This window comes from Erithacus rubecula (assembly GCF_903797595.1).
Source record: "Erithacus rubecula genome assembly, chromosome: 14".
NCBI lineage: Eukaryota > Metazoa > Chordata > Aves > Passeriformes > Muscicapidae > Erithacus > Erithacus rubecula.
The window spans coordinates 15,521,429-15,544,564 of record NC_136666.1 but is presented as its reverse complement, the minus strand read 5'-3'; the positions used below and the strand labels follow the sequence as shown (position 1 = coordinate 15,544,564).

At 40.7% G+C, this 23,136-nt stretch overlaps 1 protein-coding gene across 2 annotated transcripts; it reads right to left on the bottom strand.

The window, feature by feature from the left end:
* Window positions 1-3,485: 3,485 nt before the first annotated feature.
* Window positions 3,486-22,778, bottom strand: FAM81A (family with sequence similarity 81 member A). 2 transcript variants are annotated; one of them, XM_079317586.1, is made up of 10 exons: window positions 22,428-22,778; window positions 20,086-20,455; window positions 18,704-18,771; window positions 17,226-17,499; window positions 16,357-16,475; window positions 11,241-11,370; window positions 10,020-10,126; window positions 8,793-8,928; window positions 8,221-8,416; window positions 3,486-7,837 (listed from the first exon to the last, which is right to left on the bottom strand). In XM_079317586.1, exons 3-10 carry the CDS (start codon window positions 18,748-18,750, stop codon window positions 7,698-7,700), a joined length of 1,149 nt encoding a protein of 382 aa, XP_079173712.1. In that variant the 5' UTR covers window positions 18,751-18,771; window positions 20,086-20,455; window positions 22,428-22,778; the 3' UTR covers window positions 3,486-7,697. The 2 variants fall into 2 exon arrangements, with proteins under 2 accessions (XP_079173712.1, XP_079173713.1); XM_079317587.1 differs by having other exon boundaries at window positions 20,086-20,451.
* Between the last annotated feature and the right edge of the window lie 358 nt (window positions 22,779-23,136).

The following is a 23,136-nucleotide window of genomic DNA, read 5'->3' as shown; positions in this document are numbered from 1 at the left end:
ACTGTGACCCTGGCACTGCCCTGTCACTGTGCTTCTGGAACTCTGGCAGGCCTGGTGCAGGACACTTCCCTGGGGAGCCTCTTCCAGTGCACAAGCACCCTCTGGGTGAATGGTGACATTGCAAAGGCATTGTTATTTCTAGCTGCAGATTATCCCATATACAGTCAATTTCCTGACTTTTCTGGATGAATTCTGTAAGGTTAAGCATCTGGGACAGAAGCATTCCCCTCCCTGAATGTTTTTTTAAGACAGACGAAAGAACTGTTCTTTCTACAAGTAAAAAAATGAATGCTGTCTTTAAAAAACATTCTTCTCTCCCTGGGGGAAGTTTGATTCATCACGAGTTGGTTTTATTTTTTTGTCTTATAATAGGGTGTTATTTATAAAAGTTCTTGAAGTGAATCACAGAATTCTGAACTTCGAAACTCTCTGCAAATAGCAGTGAAACTTGCCTAAAGTGTAAATGAGCAGCGATTTAAATATTAACTATCAGTTGATATTTCACATTGCTTCCCACATACTCATTTATAAAACAGTCAAGCTGCAAGCTTTGTATAAATAGCATTTACTTAGTGCCATGGTTTAATTGAAAGTTTGATGTTTGAGGCTGGTTAATGCTGGTACACAGGAGCTGGTAGTGACTGTCACACTTGCTGTGTCATAGCTCTGCTGTGTAGTCTTGAGAGATGACTAAAATTAATGGTGTGCCATTCCTCTAACCTGAATTGTTATCATCCCTATCTAACAGGGCTATTATAAACTGGTAATTGTTTTATCATACAGCAAAATTGTATTGGTGTGCTTGCACATAACTAGAGTGCAGCAAGAATGTGTTTACAGAGTTCTTCAGCTTCTGGGAATTTGAAACCATCAGATTCCACAGTGGGTGAATTAAAGATTAGAGTGGCTAACCAGACTCCATTAATATACAAATTAAACGGCCTTGAGTAAAGGAAAACAGATTAGAAAGAATAACCCTTACTTGCCTGGAGCACTATTTTGCAGGGTTTTTTATCTGTACCAAACTGGGCCATTAATGTCTCTAATACCCTTTTTTTTTTTTCTTTCTTACCTTGTGCATAGATATGGATTTGACTGATTGTTACAAGAAACCTTAGGGGGAATAAAACGTGTTCCAGGATTATGGGTTGTTGGTCAGTAGTATAATTAAAACCAGAGTTACAGAAAGGTATCTGAGCAATCTGGAAGGTATCAGAAAGGTGAGCCAAGTATTTTGTGCTCTTGAAAACCAAATTTGTTTAGATGTAAAATATAAATATAAATGTATTAGCCAGCATTAAATGGATGAGGGTTTTGGTGTCTGCCTGCACTTCGCTCCTCTGTGTCAGAGATGTCTTATTTGTGGAGTTTCTCCTATTTTAGTGTTCTTTGCTAGGGATCAAACTGTAGCAATGCAAGGGGAGGAGGAGTTTTTGCCCCACTCAGGTGTTTGCCACTTGGACTTCCTGCCCATTTGTGCCAGGCAGTGCCAGCCTATCCCCAGAAGACATCAAGGAAATTCACCCTTAACAGAATCCCTGTGTTTGCCCTGGTTAATGGATTTGTCTTAACAAGTGCTGTCCATAAGGCATAATCTTTTGACTTAGTGAAATAATTTGTATGACTTTCCCTGGGGCTTCCTACCTGCTGAAATTCTTTCCAGAGCTGTCAGTTCTTGCAGACACACAGCTTGCCTGCCTTTGCCTGACAAGAATAGTGGCATCAGGTGGCAGTGGGGCCTCAGGGATAGAATAATACTCAGTGTCTTTGCTTGTTTTTTGTTTTGGCTTTTTTCTTTTAATTTAACATGGTGTGGAAGTTATTGCAGTCTGGACAACCTGATAAATGCAAATAATTAATTTACCACTAGATAGTTTAAGTTTGCTGAAATAAGGAGCACAGAGCTATAGATAATGGGCCCAAACTAGCCCAAAATCTACCAAGATACTCAGTATCCCACCACTATACTCTGTCTCATGATGTCAGTATTGGATTTTCCTTAGCACCTCTCCCTCTGGAAAATGGAGATAAATTACTAAAAGAAACACTGATAATATTATACTATTCATTTTTTTGTCTTGTTAGGCCACAATAACTGGAAACCCAAAATGTTAAATAATGGTTAAGATTTTGCTATTAATGAAAAATCTTTCCCAAACTAAAAAATTCTATTATTATAAGATACTGGGAGACCTTACTAGAGACCAGCAGTCCCTTTTGGTTTGAAACATAAGCCATTAAACATGCAAAGAGGTAAGCAAGCAGTTTACACTGTGAGCTGCCACATTCATTTTAGGAAGATTAATCTCACAAAGGAAAGCATATGTGGAACTGGGTCACAGCACTCCACATATTCAAGCTTGTGTAAGATACAAAGTGATCAATCCCTGTAAGATCTTTATAAAGTGAACAAGGTTTATTATTTATAGTAGTAAACAGGCTGGCATTTATCTTTTCAAAGTATGGCAGTGGCATAAAATATGTTTTAACTTTTGTTGTTTCCAGTTATTTGCATTCTAAAAGCTCTGCTTTGAGTCATTATACCTTTCTTGAATTTAATGATTTCTATAAGACAAGATACTTGGAATGTACTGAAATTAAAATTCTCAAAGCTAGTGAAGAAGGAAGGAGTCTGGACATGGAAACCCAGTGTTATTTATGCAGCTGTATATATATGCAATAATATGCTCTAATATGCAATTATTGAACCTCTAAGTTGTTCTTAGGGGAGATGGCAAGATCACAAAGGCCACCTGGCAGGGTGGGTGCCTGCCTCTCTGTCCTGACACCATCAGGGATTGGCAGCACAGCAATGAGACAGCCCAGGCACTGAAACATTCTTCATTTACAGTCTGCTCCAACTTCAATCACAGAATGGAAGCCTGTTTACTGCCCTGGCATTAGAAAATGAGCCTTAGCAGAAGCTGAAGTCAGGTTTAATGAGAGTAACTGTTTGGAGTATGTGCAGCAGTGCACAATGTGTTCTATTTTAATTCCTTCCTTCTCATACATTCCCTTGTTGCATTATGACAATTACTGCTCAGTTTTCTTCGTAAAATTGGTCCTGGTTTTTTGTACATCACTGAGCTCAAAGCATTTTTTCACTGATCTGTGCCAAAACCTCACAACTCTCTCACATATTTTGCAATGTTTGAGGCTATTCCACTGTATTATTTATTGAGATAATCCTTGCATAGATTGAGAGTAGTTTTTTGTGCTGGACCCAGAGCTTCATCTGGTAGTAAGTGTCGAGATTATGCTGTGCTCTTCCAGCCCAAGCCAGTCTCAGAGCAGGAGGCAGTGCAGGAGCCTCTTCTGCACATCTGCAGCACTGTGAAAGGCACATTGCTCTTTGGGCTGTACATGATTTAAGATCTAGTGCGTTGGAACTGTCTCCGATTGTTTTTTCTGGGTTTGGGAATTTGGTTGGGGCTTTTAAAAGGTTTGTGTTGACCTGACAGAGTCCTGCTGACAGAGAGTTTTGGTCCCCACTCAGGGAGGATTCTTCACAGATTGTTTAAAGGAGCATCACAATCAGAACATTTTACTTAATTAATCATCTGCCTTTATTGTGATTTTACACAGTGACGTCTTTAGAATATTTTTTTTCTTTTGTCAAAATACATGGTAAATACTTTCAGCCCCACCCCAGTGGAATGGCAGCGTCTATGGATCGCCCAGGTACCTCGGGCCCGTCCCTCCCTTGCCGAGAGTAACAGTGACACCTTGTGGCAAATGGAGCAGAGCCGTGCGCCAATTCCCCCGGCTTCTTTCACCTCCGCCTCCCGTTTCCTCACACTGCAGGAGTGTCGCTGCAGGAATTCCCCCCTGCGCATAGGAGCGAGTCATCACATTGTCATCCTCTCTTATTAGACATTTCCATCCTTGGAAGACCTGTCTAATGAGCACTTTAATTCTCAGATACAGAGAACACTCTGCCCCAGATGGCCAGATGCTCGTGGAGGGGGAACACAAACAGAAATTGAGAAAAGAAAATTTTGCATTTCAGTTTAAATTGATGTTACAGGAATACACCGCTCTTCATTATCATTCATACTGCTTTCCTCTAACATGGCAACTGTCCATTGAACTATATCAGATTGTAATGACAAAGATATCCACAATATAAAGGTATCCACAACACAAAACTCACTACATAAACAGCTGCATGTGGAAGTTAGGGTCACCCTTTGAACTTCTTACTTGCACCCTTCCTTTGGTTTGTTTAATGAGTATAAACGGCACAATTTCTCTGTAATTACTGGCATAGTTCTGATTCCAGCCAAGTCCCTCACTGCACAGTACCATGGTTCTACTGTGTTATCACACACTAATGTAAAAGCCATGTACCCAGTTAAACATTTCCCAATGAGTTCAACACTCAGTATGTGCTACACAGTTGACTGAACAGTATGGTCTGTACATTGCAAGTGATGTAAGCCTCATGCAGGTTAAATAGCTGGCAAAAGAGAGATTTTACAACTTCATGACAGCAAGTGGTCTGCTTTTGGCTGTTTTGGGGTTTTGTGCTGGTGGTTTCTTTGGATTAGGTGTTGCTGGTTTGGTGGGCTTTATATGGATATAAGAAGGAGAAAAAAAAAGTAGAAATATTGGGTAAATAATCCTGTGAAACTTCAATCAAATCATCTTTTATACACAGATTGGCCAAAAAACCTAATGAACATGAATGAAAGAATGTAGTAAATTGGGTTTTGTCCTCTGTGCTTGAAATTTAAGGCTATTACATCTTGTCCTTGTTGAGATGTTTGGGTGGCAAGGCAATCTTCTTTAAGCAGTGGAACAGACTGCAATAATCAATGGTTTATTCTTAAAAGATTGTTATAGTTACAGAAGTGTCTATGGCAAATATTTTAGGTAGGGTTGAATCTATTTCAAAGTAGAAAGGTGGAGCAGATGACTTCCTAAGGCTCCTCCCAGTCCTTCCTTCAGTGAGTTTATGGTTGAGTCAGTGATCTTGGTGATTTAACTAGTACTTTGTGCACATCTATTATTTTACTTTCCCAAATCTCATTCTGGTGCTCCATTTCCATCCACACAAGCACTCCCTCCCTACCTTGTTCCTTTTGTGAGCTTGGCAAGGTGGCCCTTGGTGCACAAACCCGAGACTCATGGTGCTTGTGCAGAACAAAGAAAGCACATTATTTCCACCATCAAAAATGGGCCTTGGTGTCCCTGAAGGACTGGAACACAGGAATCCCATTGGACACCAGCATGGAAGGGAACAAAAAGCAGCAGCCCTGCTTTCAAGCACTGCTGTTTCCATTTGGCTGTACAGGATCTTTGAGGGTCAGTTTTCAAAATCAGTTTCCATTTAGCAAAATGAAGCTTCCCCAGCTCAGTGTCTGCCCTTGTGGCTTCTCAGCTGTTCCCCTGAGGGGATGCTGTGTCTGAGAGGATTCTGCCCTAACATGTTGAGGTGATCAGAGGATACTCCAGTCCTCAGAGGGCTCTGAATTCTCCCTTGCAGGACTCACTTTTCACATACCAGCACTCCCTGGCAGACAATGCCCAGGGCTGACCTGGGCCTGCCTCCACTCAGCACTTCAGAGCTTGAAAACACTACTGGGCAATCACTTGAATATTGTTTCATTTTGACTTTCACTTATTTGCTTTAGCTGAGATTTAGGGGAAAAACATTTTTAAGACAGAAAAGGTAAAAATTGGATAGGGTTTCATGTGTTGTTTTATATTTGGATCAGTCACATATGATTTTTACAAGAGAAACAATTTATTAAAGTCCGACATAAATTGTTTCTGATACTTTGTATGCTCTTCATATCATACCAGATTTTATACAGACTTCCAATTGCAGAATTTAAAAATTACACTGGTTTTGGTCTGTCTCTTTTAGTTTCTTTCTTTGTTTTGTTGTTTTTTTAAAAAATAAAACACCAGTGATAGCTTTTCTACTGCACATGGCTAAATATTTAAGGATAAGAATACATACATGAAGTAAGATTGAATTTTGAAGACAATTCCTGAGAAATATCTACAAGCATTTAATTGTCTCTCTTAGCTGCCACTGTAAATATATTCCACAGGACATGGATGACAACAAAACTGCCTCTGCTATTCCTGGTTTGTATCAGACAGATTTGGAAGCCGGAGCTGCAAATGCTTAATGTGGCTTTGAGACTTCAATGACTTTCAACTAAAGCAGAAATGAATATAAACTTAGGTGTTAATCCTGTAAAGACATATGCATTTATTTGATTTTCACCCTCTACACTGACTTACTGAAGTTAATGACTGCAAGTTCTTGTAGAGGTTTTTAAAATTCTTTATTTGTTTTTCATATGGTGACTCTGTGGACCAAATTGTCTTTTATGGAAGTGATATTTGCCACTGATTTTCCAACCAAAAATATATTTTTCCAATACTAGCTGAATGAAAGGTCCATTAAGGACAGTGTAGAGACATCCTATTAATTTATTTAGGTCAACAGTACTGTAAATTCTGTGAATTAATATGATTTTTGTATATTAATTTCTGTTAATAGCACAAATTAATAGGATGCTGCATAAAGTCTTTTATTTTTTGTAAGAGTTTAATCCTGCATGGCTTACAAACATGAGGAGCAATATATCATGCTAAAAATGAAGAAGTAAAAACAACATATATTTTTTCCTATGTAGATAATATGCCACATGGGTGCTGATTTTCATTATACAATCTCTTCTGGGAATGGAAATTATTATCTGGAAATAATGTGAATTAAATTAGCAATTTGAGTCTGCTAAATTATTAAAGTCTACTTAAATATGATGAATCAATTTTTTTACTTCAATGAAAATTTCTAAGGAGATCATAAACTACATTTTATTTTACATTACAGTCTCCAGACTAGGTTAGATTATTACCTTCTCTTTAGTGTTCAAACCTTTCTAAGTTTTTATCAATATAATGAAGCAAGTCACAGGAAAACATGCCCAGTAAAAAATACTTTATCTGCATCTTTTATCCTGTGTCAACTCCCCTTGGTTATTATTTTAAAAGGTTACAATTCTTAAGACTATGTAAATTAAGTTTCTTATGCTGTTTATGAATCATCTCAGTCTGCAACTACATTATGTAACACTACCTAGTTTTCACACACAGGATATTTGCAAACTGAAACAAAGATTTTCTGATTTGTCTAGATTTTGAAGATTGGTCTGTTTAGTGCCAATTCTGTCTTCCCAGGAAATCAACAGTAGAGAGAATCACTCTAAAAATGTCCATTGATTTCAAGTAATTTGTATCAAGGTGGAGAACCTTGCCAAATCCACATGAAGCAAATGATAGCAACTTACCTTTTTTTTTAGAGGTGGAGGGGTACATATAAAAGCAGATAGCTGCCTGATCAAGCCTGCAAAACTGGAATGACTTTAGCAAACTAGGTGCCAGCTTCACCAATGCATTCCTCCAGTTTTACACAGTGCTAAATTTGCTGACAGCAACTGGAGTCGTGCAGTGGCAAAGCAGCACCTCAGCTCCAAGGGCTCATGGCCAGGTATCTATGAACAGCTTGCATTTACTGCTGTGAGCAAACACCTGTGCAGCAGCAGCAGCAGCAGCAGCAGCAGCAGCAGGATGCCATTTGGTACATGCGGGTAATTGGCATTACAGACTGGAACAACACTAGAGTCTGCCTAGTTAGCCAGGTAAACACTAATCCCTCAGACAAAACCTTGCAGTCATGGTCCAGCTTCTCCCCATCTTGGAACCTCCTGCTTCATTTGGTGGATCTGCTTCTGCAGTTCATCTCTGTCCAGCTTCATTTTTGCTTCTAGAACTTGCCGTAGAGACCCAATGCTCTCATAGATGGCTGCAAACCCTAATTGCAGGTGAGAATTCCATTAGTTCACCGTGAGGAGCAGGAGTATCACATCCCTGCTGCCAGAATGCACTTTGTACAATGCTCTGCTTTCACTAGGAACACTGCAAAAGTTCTGAAGGAAAATGGGATGGAGCTTGCTGATGGCAGCCCAGCTGTGGCTGTGCCTGCTCTGGGGACAGCACTTCTAAGCTGGTTGTCACCCCTTATTATTCTGCTTTTTGCACTTATGAAAATCCTTCTTAATACCACAGGAGTAGCCATTACATCTGCCCCAAAAGCATTTATACTACTTTGATACATCAAAGACATTTTGCATACTAGTACGAGTCAATTACTGTCACCACAATTCAGAATAAAGAACTGGAAAACTATGCTCCTACCAGCATTAACTTCAGCTTTCATTTCTTTTATATCTTCATTTATCTCATTCTGAAGTTTGGCAATGCGAATATTTATCTTTTCCTCAGTCTGTTTTGCTTCATGTGCTTCCATGGTTATCTTCTGCATTTCTTCTATTCTCTCAATTTTCTCTGCCATTTGGTTGAATTTCATCTCAATACCTCTCTCACTCATTTCCTGGAGCCAGGGAAAATAATTTTAATAATTTGCTCTGCATGTGGAATAACTGTTCTTTTTAAAATATTAAATAGCTACTGATTAATCATCTTTTATCTGGAATTCAAAATGTAAGGAATTACAATTTTTCATAAAGTCATTTCAAATTACTTGACTGGTGTATGTTAAAATACTGATCTATTTAGCAGTGACCAGATTCATTTAAAGATTCTCAGATTGTAGGTATTACACTTGATATCGATGAAGAGACTGAGGCAAATTCTGAGGCTATCTGAAAATCTCACTCAAATAATATCTCAATTACATCATCTTACTTATTATTAATGCTTTTGGATGCTTCCTGAGAAGTATTACAGAACATTTGAATAAAACTTACAGTGCTTTCCTTAAAAGTCAGTGAGAGTTGGTCAATTTTTTGCACAAGCTCTTTTTCAGTCTTTCCATGTTCCTGTTCCAACCAACTCCGTGCAGACAAAATCTGATTGCTGAGCTCCTCAACAGCATCTTTTAATCTAGGAACACAATAGAAATTTGCAGATACAAAAGAGAAGAACTGGTCATTCAACAATGACTTCTTCATGGACGTGTTCATAAAAACACAAAATGGCAATTTAATACATTCTTCACACCATATTAAGGTGAGTCTTTGAATTTTAAGGCTATTTAACTGGATATGGTAACATTGATTTAGATAATAGAGGTGAAAGTTCACAGCAAGTTTATATGAAACACATTGCAAAATTGGAATAATGGTAGATGAGAATTCATTGTGACACTGGAAACAGAATATGGTCATCCATTCAGATTATAAACCTCATGTCCATATGTATTAAATCCGAGCAAAGATTTGGTAGCCACTTATTCTGATGACAATGCTGGTTCTTGTAGCTCCACTTACATTGCCCATACCCACCTCAACTTTACACCAAGTAACTGTGCCAGTGAAACTGTTTCTTTTCTCCAGTGGATGTGTGAAACCTGGATTGCATGAGGAGAGTGACAAGCAGTAAGGAATGAGGATGTGGATGGTTTATACCAGGACTGCTACTGAGGGAAATGCCTGGAGAGGAGTTAACATCTGAATTGAATATAATGACCCCATGTAATGTCTGGTAGCACAGAGTATCTTACCACTAATAATTTAGGTATTTCAGTTACATTCATGTTTGAAACTAGTTCAAAGCAATAGCACTCCGTGAGTGCTGTGCTTTGCTTCCTTCAGCTGAGCTTTTTCCCCTGCTCTGCACAGCCACCTCCAGCATTCATTGCTTCAGACAGCTCTTGCAGAAAGGCACCAGACCACTCTGACAAAAACCCTTAGTTGTGTCCTTTAATATAACTTCTGCCTGAATACTTAACCAGAAATTTAATCAACTTCTCAGAATTGCCTAACCACATTAGGGGCAGAATTCTTTGTGAGAGCAAGTCCTTCTTGACCTCTTGACAGTCAGCTTTTGCAATATCTGTGGAGCAAACACATGTATTCATAGAGATTCCTGCTTTTATAGGCCTGAAGATTACACCAGTCAGACTGGCCAAGCTGGGAAAACTCAGGCCCTGCTCCCAAGGTACACAGCAGCAGCAAAGCTTCCCAGGCACTTACTTTGTGTCCAGGACTTGCAGCTGTTGGTTGCTCTCTTTGTAGGCAATCTTCAGCTTTGCTTCTTGCTGCATTATGGATTGCTCTACTCTGCTCAGCAGATGAGAAATCTGAAATAAAATTCAGAATTTACTATTTTTTAACAGCATTGCATCACAATTCCATTTGGGATGTTTTCATAACAGCAGAGGAGGTCTTACAGAGAACTTGCTTCCAGAAATTAATGAATTTGTATATTTTTACTTTATCATGAAAATATACTATCTCTCAATATGAAAGCATCAGCATTTTGAAAACTAAATTTTTTTTTGCCTTAAATAATGTGAATAGTTTTGCCTTGAAAATCTCTGCCTGGTTCCCCCTTGAGACAGCTGAATTTGAGTAATCCATACATCTCTAAGTTGCCACATAATCAGAATAAACAAGTTCTGAAGCACTCCACCAATACTGAGGGATGTGCTCCATCACTTTGTGTATAAGGACCACTGCAGGGATAGAAGTGCTGGGTTTAACTGGGGCTAGGTCATTACTAAAAGAGAATTTTTGTCACCAAAATAACCATCCCACTTTCTCAAAGCATACTGTTCAGGTTTACTGCAGGTTGCATGACAACATGCTCCTGGCGTGCTAATATACTACACTGAGGCTTCTGAGAAAGGCAAAGTTTAGAAAGGCCATTTACCTACCACAAAATGAAGATGTAAAATACTTTTGTTGACCAAGAAAATGGGAAGGCCTTGAGATGTGACATTAAGGAAAGGGATTCTTCATATCTCCAAGTCTCTGCTTGTATCTAGTGCTCACTTCCATTCTCAAACCCAATGGAAGAGAAACCTGACAGACAGATTAATGGATTCACAGAATCCAAAGCCTGTTTTGTTTTGCAGACCTTCAACAATTGTGTTAAAATACATATAGGATCATCCTGGGAAGGCCAAAACATACAAAGACACAGAAGCTTGCATTGTTTTAGTTTTGTTGAGCATGTGCCTTTACATACTAACTCCTTTTACACAGCATGCTGCAGGTTGAAATTAAGGCCCTTTTTTAGCCAGAGCAGTACAGTAATGCATCTAGGTACCAATGGTCAATGTAATAAGGACTGTGACCTCTCCACTTGGAAATCTGTGACCTCCCAGGATAATAATTGACAGCAATGGAGTCTGTGTGAATTAGACTAGAACTCTTACCTGTACAGGGATTGCCTTGGTGTAAATACCATACCTGTATTTCTGCCTCTTTGATTTTAGATTCTAAGATCAGCTTGGAGGTGTGCTGGTCCTTACTTAGACTCTGAAGTCTTTCATACGTAATTTTGTGCTCTGCAGACAACCTGGCTAACCCAGCATCACACCTGTTTGAATAGATAAAAAACAAAGCACCAGCCAAATAGAATATAAGGTCCAGGCCTTTTAAATCATCCATTTCTATGGAATTCCTGGCTGGCTAGGGAAGCAATGTCTCTGAGACTGTAAGAATGGTAACACATCTCATAGTGTTCAGCTCCCAAATAGACCTGGAGGTCAGGTAGTCTGAGACACAAATTCCATTGCTCTTGGCACTGACATGGTATGGGTAGGGTGTGTTATCACTCAGGGAAATCACATCAGAAATTCAAAGATGCAGAATTTCATTTCCCTATCTTCCGTCATACCCCAGAAAATATCTGATAAGGTGTGTGAGTTCCCCATCATGATTAGTAGCCTAAATAACTGAGCACCATTTTTTCATTGCTGTAGCTTTGCATTTTCATTTGTGAAATAGTAGTAAACAGCTAATATGTGTAGTTAACAATATGGGGCAAATCTTATGGTTCTTAGTCTTTATTTAGGTGAATAAATAAATTGTTGTTGAAAGCAATGGCAATTTTGTCTCAGAAAAGGCTATAAAATGAAGTCCTGGAACATAATAATTATTGTTTCCTTTCTTCACATTGGAATGCTTCTTGATGCTGCAGCATTTTCAGGATATATATGCTATAAAACATGTGTGTTTTCTACCAGATTTTAAAAATAATTTGATCAGGTGGATTTCATCTACAGTACTGCAGTAAGGGCATTAACTGAGCTGTAAAAATATGAGTACTGTGATTTCAGGAGTAAGACCTCTGTGAAGTATGACTCATATATATATATATTTAAGTATGTAATCATTAGCGTTACCAAATTTGATATAAGAAACTGATGAGGAACAGACAGCAGTTACAATTTGAGGGAGAAAAAGGCACTGAAATGGAACAAGCTGAGGCATGTTAAGTCGTTACTAAACCAATGACACACTTTGTCATCTTTTTAGTCACATTTCAGTTTGAAGCTTTCATTTCAACATGCATTTTCATCACCTCAGTTACAGAAAGTGCCATTATCATTAAACATTAAGGGAAAGTTACTGCTAAAATGACAAATGGAGTATCTGCTTATTATTATGGTTTCCATATGAAAAATAATCAGTAATGTAAAATAGCATAGGCATTATAAAACTTGAGGAAATTAATTTCTAGTGCAGCAGTTCAGCATTGTGAGACCCATTAGTAATACCTGCAGGAAGCCTGGCTAGGGTTTGCATGGCAGTGAAAAGCTTGTAGGGCTCACAATCAGGGAGTTTCTTTAGAAAGAACAGAGAAGCCAAATCTCTTCATGTTGTTACAATCAGAGAGAATCAGAAAAATTGAATCATCTAGTCACCAAAAGGTTGTGGGTTCCAAAAAAATGATTAGTTTTGTTTCTCTGAGGCATGGCAGAAAATATAAAAAGCAACAGCTTTGAAACTACTGAAGTAAATGTAATCAGCAAGCACCTGTAATTGTTTTTAAAGTAAATTAGTGTTTTGGGTTTAATCACAGAGCATCTCTCTTCTTCATGGAATTTAGTTATGTGGTCAAAGGGTTCATGTAGTTCCATGGTAACTGACTGTGAATTTTGACTATGTGCCTATGCCTAGCATACATAGATCAGATTATTTTGGTTTATCTTCTATATCTGTTGTCCACACTCACAAACACGATTGATTTTAACTTGGAAGAAAATGTGCTCAGCATCAAGGAAATCAAAAGACAAACAGTTGCTCCATTGGATATGGCTGGGACATAGATAAAGTGAGAACTGTGCCAGTACTCTGCAGCTGGCTGCCATATGCATGTGCTGTAGTGGTATGGAAAGAGCTTTTAATGTTCCTGGTTTATTAGAACAGGAGATGTTCCAATTAAAATGTCAGCATTCCAGAGAAAAACAAGTAAAAGCAAGTAGAAATGCCCAGTGGGCAGGAGCAGCAGAGCTGGATGGTTCTGGCCTGGGGCAGGGAGCCCAGAGCTGCCCCTGTGGTCCAGTCCCACAGCAAGGCCAGGGAGCAGCACAGTTACTGCTCTGGGGAGCTGCCAGTGTGTGCAGCACAGATGCAGCAGACTCAGAATGCCTGCAGCAGGAAAATCTGCCCACGTGCAATGAGCCCAGGTTGTCTGAAATGAATCAGTTCCATAATGTAGATAAAGAATTCGTCTATATATGCAAAGTAGGCAATCTGAACACACATAATTGCCATTACTCCGGATGTTTCAGCTTTCAGGAAGCTTTTATGAAGATGGCAGCAGCTATCATTCCAACCAGGCTGCTGGATTTAAACTTTCCAGAGAAATGCTCATTATCCACAAGTAATTCTCTAAATAAATGATAAGGCACTAATGAATTTTATGATCTGTTATCATTAGAAAAAGAATTGGTAAATCTGTCTAATATAAAATTGACAATATAAGGGACAGGGGGCTGGAGAATTTGATCTACTGGCATCGATCTAATTTTCTGCTACATGTGTTGCTGAATTTTATAGAGGTAATATTTTTTTTCTTAATAATAATGCTGATTTTTAGCAATAATTCAGGGCTGTGATAACACTTCACAAATTCAGCAGTAAACTGTGTTTATTGAGGAAGGATCCAGAAACATGAGCTGTAATGTGTATTCTTTCTCTGATAGCAATATTAGTTGATTCTGTGATGTGAGGTGTGTTGGAATCTCACTCCTGCAGGGCTGTGGAGAGTGTGGTTTGGAGCTGTGCTTCAGAACTGCATGTGCATATAGGGATCCCTTGTTCCTATCATTAACAGCACCAGCCCTCAAGAAATAATGAGAAAGTTGTTGGATGACATATTGACATGTTACAGAACAGTTGGTGTTAGGAAATAAACACCCCTCTCTCCAATACTGAACTTGAATAGGATGTTTAGTATGTATGAAATCACTGGAACTGAAATTGGCCAGAATCATAAGATGGACATTAAAGTTACTACATGACAAAGGGCTCAGGCTTTGGGATTTAATATCTAAACTGATTCCAGTGTCCTTCTGCCAGCCTGGAGCAAACACAGTGCTCAGAGCTACTGCAGCCCAAGCCTCTCAATGTGCCTTCACTGTGGCTGGAAGTTGATGCACAGGAAGTTGGTAACCCACAGTAACTTGATCATGTTTCTAATGTTTCACTCTAAACTCATCTGGAAGCTAACAGCACTACAGGTAAGGGTACATTAGGCAAGGAAAGTATATTTTATATAAGGAATATGGCTAAAGCAATCAGAAGGTGTTTATCTCAGAGAAAGTCTCTGTGTTGTGCCAAAGGCACAACAAACCATTGTCTTGATCACAAACTCCAGCTAGTGCTTTAACTGTTATTCACTGGAACACTAACTTCAAAGTAGAATATGTTCTGTAAATAAAGACAAATAGATTTCTCTCATGGACCACTGCTTTAAATTGCTTTCTGATAAAGGGAAGATTTCTTTCCTCATTCAAGGATTTTTAATTTTTTTTTTATAGAGACCATGCTGAATAGAAGCATAGAATGCAGAATGAAAGGTATCAGTTAAAAGGCAATAAACTGATCCTCTTACAGGAATGAATACAAATAACCTGCATTCGTCACACAGTCTGACATGGGCATAATCTCATTCAATTTGCAGATAAATTGCAACCCAGGCACAGCACAAGGGTGGTGCCCTAAGGAAATAAAGGAAGAAGCCCTGGCACACCCTGTGCCCTGTCCCCCCCTCCCACACCGAGTCCTTGGGCCAGCACAGGGCCCCCAGTGACAGCCACATCAGCAGTAGTTTCTTCTCTTGAGTTCCCTGACTGAGGGCAAAGGCATCATGTTTTGCCTCCCAAGGTGTCACTAACAGTGCTGCTCCACATAGAACACCTCTCAGGATGTAGTATGATCTCAAAATATTTTTATAGAAAGAAGCAGGAAGATATAAGCATGTACATTTTGGGGAGATTTCTCAGCAGGACAGAGATGTGTATGTGTATCTCTCTATAAGTTTTTCCATCAATTTTCTGATTTGAAAAAAAATAAACTAGTTCATTTGTGTTTGCTAAAGGATAGTACATAACTTACTAAATGTGTAATTCTTTTTGAAGTCTCTCTAAAGTATAGTCTACAAAATGGACTATGAAAGTTACAGTGGAAGCTTCAGATAACTGAGTAATTTATGAGAATACCTTAATTCAAAGAAAATCCCTCTCCTGATTATTTCTGTATGTTGTTGAGGGTTATTATCAAATCAGGTGACATGCAGAAAAGGAAGCAGAATTACCCATATAATATAGATAACAGATCAAATTCAGGACAAGTATAACTCCACCAAAGTTATTACCCAAGCAGCTGTAGGCCAGGTTATGTCCTTTTCCTGCACATACAGGATATGTGCATAACTGTACATAGCTGTACACAGTCTCTGCTTTTCATGTTCAGCTTTGCAGGCACTTAAGCAAATGTTGTCATGCTGGGGTTTGTAAATGTGTCATTGATGGCACAGTCTGTGTGGTCACAGAATTGTAACCTGGAGCTTCAGGCAGCCTGCAAAACCTCTGTTATTGTTCAGTTTTCTGTTCCTTGTGTGTCATGTAGCCCATGTGGGATTTAATATGGCTAACCACTAACTGAGTGTGAAGATTTCTACTTCTAGAATATATGCAAAAATGTGCAACTGTTTTGTTCTTCACAAGTGCAGATTGTTCTGTGCTGCCTTTATAATTGTGCTAATTAACGTGTTTCAAAGGCACATGAATCTAACCACAGTACTTCTTAAAAGCTGAACCAAATCCAAATTCCCAGGGAATTTGAAGTAATTTATTTAGAACTAATTTCAAGAATTTTAGGAATTAAGGGTGATATTGTCACATTTAATACATAATTCTGGAATGCAAAGTATTATTACTCATTTTCTTGAAAACGCAGAGTAAAATTATCCTTGGATTTTTGCCAAAGTTGAATTCAACCCATTATCATTTATACTTCAGGATTAAAACAAGACTAGCTAGACCCCAAAACACAGTTCCATGCAGACTTTTACCTTGCAACTCTTCCCCGAAGATCTCCCAGACCAGAAAGCTGCCGCATTTCAAGACTCTTCAGGGTAGAATTTGTTCCATAGCTGAGATTGTCTCTGACACGTATCTGTTCCTGCAGCATCTACAGAGCATTCATATGCAAATAAAAACTCAGTATGTCACATTTAATGTACATTTTAAATGTCACTCATTATTTTTCAGTAACTCAGTATCCTCAGATACCATTTTATTAATACTTTATGCAAAGCTTTGTCTTGTAATGTACCAAATCAGATACTTTTTAGTTATGTCTTATTTCTTATTATTACTGTCCAATCTGCACACAACCACCATAATACATATAAAGTATAACTTGACAGTGAAATAAAGAGGTACATTTTTTTTTCTTTTCTCATTTTCCCCACCACACCCCTGTTGTTCACTGCAGCAGAGGTCAGACATGAAGTCATGTGTCTGCCTACGATTAGGTCATAAAAATGAGCACTTGGGTTTGGTTACTTCGTGTCGTCAGTGAGTCGGAAGGGAAAGAAAGTTTATTATAGAGCAAAGGCATTTCCTAGTGTTTATACAGCACAGCCTTTGGACTGAAGTTGAGCTGGGTATTAGTGTCGCATTAATTCATTTTTTCAAGATTTTCCAGTGCAGGTTTTGAAAGCAAGCTTATTAGAACCACAAAGGCTCCTGTGTTTATATGCTAATATCCTGTGCTATTTTCATAGCCACCGATAGAATTATGTAATTTGCAAACACTTTTTCAAGTTATAAAAACAATTTATAAGCTTACAGGATCTTCAGGCCTTTACTTATCCCGTGGTGAACTTTGTTAGGACATGGGAAGCAGTAAGTGTGTGGGAGGGCGCTGGTGCCGTACCTCGATGTCGCGATTGAGCTGCCGCACGATCGCGGTGATGTTTCGGATGTGCTCCTCCAGGAGCTGCCTCGCCAGCCGGTCACCTCCCCCTTTGTTCTGCATTCTGTGCAGCGTGGAAACAATGTCCTCCTTGATGCGAAAAGCGTGTTCCACCAGGGCCGCCGTTGTTTTCTCATGGCTCAGGATCCTGTCCTCCAGCTGATCCACCAGGCTGGCGGATGCCAGCGGGACCGCCGTCAGTGCCTGGCTGTGCAGCGGGATGTTCCGCACCCGTCTGCAGGGGAAAACCCACAGCTCGTCAGGTTCTCACACTAAACTCTGCAAGGCCTTTGCGCTGGAGATGGTGTGACACTATCTGAGTACTGCAGTGCTGCGGAGAAGCCTAAAAGTCCTCCCAGAGAGAGCACTGCTACAAATAAATGGGTGTTGTGTTGGCTATTGTGTCTTGCACAAAGGCAGGTCAGGCTTTTTTTCATTCTCTCTAAGGAAGCTTTCAAAAGTATCGGATCTTAAGGAAAGGACATTAGCATAATAATAGTAGTTACAAATCTGAACTATAATTTGATTAAGAATCCAAATTCAAACCCTTCTACTGAGTTTCAAAAGTAATGTTATTTGTCTTGTTCTCAGGCTTAATCAAAGCTGTAAGACTTGAAGGTAGGTATTGTAAATTAAATTAAAACAGATCAGGATTGAAAAGAAGTAGTTTGTGTCAATCCCTTTTCTGTCTCTATAACTACCCTGTAATATGACACAGAAGATTGTTCCCTTGCAAACTGGACAGGAACAAATGTAGGCTTAGAAACTGAGGTGAGACCAAAATTATGACAAGCTTCTCAGAATCATAGAAGTTAAATTTTCCCACAAAATAGCCTACCTCTGAGTTCCTTGAATATTTCTCTAGATTTTTGAAGTGTGCTCTGCATTGCATAGCTCCCATGGGAAGCAGTGGAGCTCATGGGTGCTGAAAATAATAAAATGAGGCTGCTAATGCATGCAACCTTTTCCTACCACTATGTTCTGTAAAGATTAACATCTTCAGAAGCATAAGTGGAGGACACCAGTTCAACCCCACTTCTTTTTTCTAGGAGCTCTGTGTATTCTCATGTTGTTTCCTGTTAATGAGCCAAATTAGCAGTTCACTTTGACCATGATGATATTGATAGAGATGGATGAGGATTCCAACAAAGGTCACTTTTGGCTGTGTTTTCACAACTCATTCCATGCTACTCAAACACTGGCTAAAGTATTCCTGGACTTCTAGTCAGTGAGATTTAAGCTATTTAATTTCTTTGGGAAATATCTAAGTAAAAGCTGAGTAAGGACTTGTGATTTGGGCTATTATTTGAATGTCTATGGTATTCCACTTTTCTTTGCACACTAATGCCAAAGGTCACAGCATTTCTGTATATAGGGAATTAAGAGATACAAAATACTCTGCAATATGAAAAATTTTTGTTTTTTATTCCAGACTGTACCTTTCAGAAGGGGCAAGAGTTGGGAAGATTGGGCTTCGGTGGGCCATTCTCTGGTCAATAATTTATGGCTGTTGAAAAAGCACAAATTGAATTATTGTATAGTTTAAATCTGGTACTGAAATGACTTGAAGTTTTTGCTTTCAGTGCACCTTTAAGTAAAGTGTAATATTATGCTGACACCAGTGATCTTGGCATTCAAATATTGCTAATGCAGTAAATGCAAATAAAAATTAATACAAAAGAATGAAGACTAAAAACTGCTAAAAAGCTTTTTATGGTGAAAATGATACTCTTGAAAAGATGAGGTTGACAGCCTTGAAACTGAAATCTGCTGTTGACCCTGATTTGGCAGGGCAGAGGTAAACAAAGTTCATTTCCCCAAGCTTCTACTGGTCTCTGACATCATTAATCAATGAATAATAAAGTAAGGTCTACAGGATGATCATAAAACTTAAGAAAACATCAACTGGAGAATCAAATACAAGTGTTTCATGACAGCAGATTATTAGGGGTAAGATGTTTGTATCATAAAAGCATTGGCAGTCAGAAACCTAAATAAAATGTGTGACATCAGCATAATTTATCAAAATTGAGTATTGTATTAAATTGTCTTCAAATCTAAATGACGACACAATGTTGTAAGTAAATTATTCTGTGGTAAGAATATAAATTCTTTAATTTTTAATTTTTAGACACAGCCAGCCAGACTGTGACAGACATTGCAACAGAGTAGGTCTATTAAATAGTTTTAGAAAGATATTTTAGTGTCTTACTGTGACACCAGTACCTGGCACAGCAGCTTTTTCTGCTGACAGAAATTAATGAAAAATATATTAGCCTCGATCAAATCCAACTAATCTCCCCTACATAAAACAAACATTTTAAAGTATAAAGAGAAGTAGTATGGCCTGAGCCTGATCTCCTTGGGAACCTAAAATCCTCACTGCAAAATAAAGGCTGATGTATGAAAAGAAGCTTACAAGTGCTGATGAAATGCTGTGCAATCTGAGAAAGATGGGGTTATAGAAATACAATAGTCAAATATCGATAGTGAAGAAGCAATAGGGCTACCCTTTGAGATCTCAGAATGCAAAGCATGTTTGTCATTTAGAAATGTATGAAAGCAGTGCCTGAAAGCAGAGAGCAAACATTGTCACAGTGTGTGTGTTCTATTTATAGCATGGTGCTTCGGAAACTACAAATTAGGGAAAAAAACAGCTTTAAGAGAAGCTGGGTTGCTGAGCAGCAGTGACACCAGACAGGAATTCAGAAGGTCTGAATTGAATTCCTTGCTCAATCTCTGATTCTGTTGACTTTGGTCAAGTTATTTCCATGAGCAATGACTCAGTTTCCCTATATGTAAGAGAGATCACCATACCTACCTCCTTGTTTAGGTTCTTACATGGCTGTAAGTCAAAAGCACAGTATAAGAGCTGGGGTTCATTGTGGTGACTTCTGCATTCAGAGTCCTGCACAGACACTGAATGTCCAGTTCTGCAGTCTGTACCTCACACTTTTCATTTCCCAGTTGTTTGTTGGGTTTTGAGGAATGCCAGAACTCTGCGAGGGGTCCCTCCTGGTCACACCACCAGGCACCCAGTTCTCAATGGGCCTGAGACCTCTGGGCTTAACACATTTCAGCAGTCTTGATGCATTGAAGCTTTTAAGCACAATTTAGCTGTAAACACAGGAATTATCCCACTGATTTGGGAAGAGCTATGTGCACTGCAGCAGCAAAGCACTGGATGCTACCTAGAAAAACAAAAAACAAATATTAAAATCTGGCAGAATCTTAGTGAAATTTAGTGAAATACACCTTACAAAAAACACCCAAAAAGTGCTTTAGTCCCACAGCCTTTAGTACCCATTTAGTATCAACTGGAAAATAATATTTGCAGCAAACTAAGCACAGGTTTGCACAAAGTCTAAACTCTTTCTGCCAGTCTACCATAAATAATGCAGCTAAATGCAAATATCTGGAGTAAGTGTGGATATGAAACAAAAGTTACACAAATGAACTTCTCATTAATTTCTCTTTGCTCTTTACTAGATGAAGCATCTCATCATCAGATATCAGATTTCTTGATCTGATCAGACGGTCAGAAAGGATCTAAGACCTTGATTGGCAGTTGTACAAAACTTTCCTGGAGTTTGGAGATATTTGCAATAAACAAATAGCTGTCAGAACTAATGATGAATTCCTTCTCTATGAGTGTAATACCAACTTAGACTAGTAAATAGAAACTGTAAGATGTTCTGATACATAGATTCAGAGGGGTATCATTTCACATGGCTCTTTCAATGGCACTGAACTGGTGTATAGTAAGATACCAGTTGAAATATTGGTTAGAGGTGCTTAATTTACTTTTTTAATGAGGTTGTTTCCTGCTTGATACTGCTATAAGCAATTTAAGTCATGATATATTAACCCAGTAAATTTGGGTTGACTGATTTAAGTTACTGAATATTTCAAATATATTTGTCACATGAACAAGATAAAAGTTTTTTCCTATTTGGAAACGATATGTCTGATTGCCAAAAATAACAGTTTACTTGATACTTAAGGCAGGATTTCCATACAAATGTGGAGTGCTTCCCTAGCATTTCTTTAAATCACTGACGTAAGATATGTAAAATCTTGGGAAAAACAAAATCATCCATGGGACATGATGAAGAGACACTTTTAGCAATTGCAGTTCACTCCTTGCTATTTGTGCTGTGGCATCCTTTCCCGACTTCACAGACTGCCTTGCAGTTTATTGTTTATTTTCTGCAGGATCACCATTTCTCCTGTTTTGAAGCATAATCATACCTGTAGCATTCCGTTCCCATTCTTCCATGATAATCTACAACTAATGCTGTAATGTCTGCGCACCTCGGAGTGTTTTTCACATTCATTCTCACAATATGCCTGCGAGGTAGGAAGCATTATTATCCCTGAAAATATAATTTCCTTCTGTGCTGGTAGGGAAATGAAGCACGGGGCGGGCTATGTGACTTGCCACAAGTCACACGGGAATCAAAGCAGACTGAAATACCTGCCTAGGCAAACACTTTAATCACTCCGGGTTTTTTTTCTTAAAATAGAAAGCGCTTTGGTTGCTGCACAGGGAGCGTGTGACGGCACCACCCCGGCAGCCGCCTGATCCTTCCCAGTGTTACTCTGAAGTGCTTTGGGGCAGCGCTTCGGAGTAAGCGAGCAAGTCCCGGTGCTCAGAGCCAGACCCCGGCAGCGCCGGGCAGAGCCAGAGCCGTGCCGAGCCCCGGTGCCGCGGCATCGGGCACCGTGCCCAGGCGCTGGGCCAGGGTACCGGGGGCTCCCCGGCAGCGCCGCGATCGAGCCGCGGCTCCGGGCCAGGCGGGGGGCTCCGGGCCAGGCGGGGGGCTCCGGGACAGGCGGGGGGCTCCGGGACAGGCGGGGGACCCTCTGGGGAAACAGCTGCGATCGGCCCCGCTGCCGGCCCGTACCGAGACGCCGGGAGCGGGGGGATCGCGGCGGAGCCCTGCTGGTGCCAGGCCGAGCGCCCTGCCCCGCCCCGCCCCGCCTGCCCGCGGCTCGGCCCCGCCGGGGGTCCCGGCCCCGCCGTGCGGGGTCACCGCTGGGCGCGGGGAAGGTTGCGGCGCACGGCTTGTACGACGGCCGGCAGGACACCGCGGTGCAGACAGCACCTCTGGCCATGCAACACGGGGGTCCGGAGCCGGGACAGCCTGTGCGCTCACTCACCGGTGCTGGCTCCGGGCAGGGCAGCGCTGCCCGCCGCTCCCGCGCATCCCCGCCGCCGGCCGAGCCGCGCTGCGCTCCGGGCGCTCCGCCGCGGGAGCGGCAGTTCCCGAGCCGTGACCGCCGGAGCGCGGCCGGAGCTCCCCGCCCGCCCTGGCGGTCCCTGCGCGGCGCGGATGGGCTGGGATGGGCTGGGATGGGATGGGATGGATGGATGGATGGGATGGGAGCGGCTGCAGCGGGGCGGCCGCCGCAGGCCGGGCTGCGGGAGCGGGAGCGGTTGCCAGGACGCCGTCACCATGGGAACGCGCTGCCGCCCTGGCGGGGGGAGCCCTTGCATCGCCCCCTCCTCCAGCGATTCCCGGCAGCGCCGATCCCGGGCGGGCACCGAGGGCCGCGCGCGCCCGCCAGCAGCCGCGCTCCCGCGGCGCGGGGCCGAGCGCGGGACCGAGCGGGGCCGCGCCCGCGCCAGCGCGCGCCGGCCTCCAGACGGAAAGTTCGGTGTGACCAACAGAGGGACGCCGAGTTTCTGGTGCTGCAAAGGAGCCGAGAGCATGACTGAAAGCGTGGGTTTTCCAGAGCGTAAATCGAATCCTGTCAGAATACAACGTTATTAAAATCAGTGACAGATATTAGTCTTGTTTATAAAATATCCATGTTACATTTTCAAACAAGAGCTAACATGGAGCTTCAGTAAAACTTCATATATCAC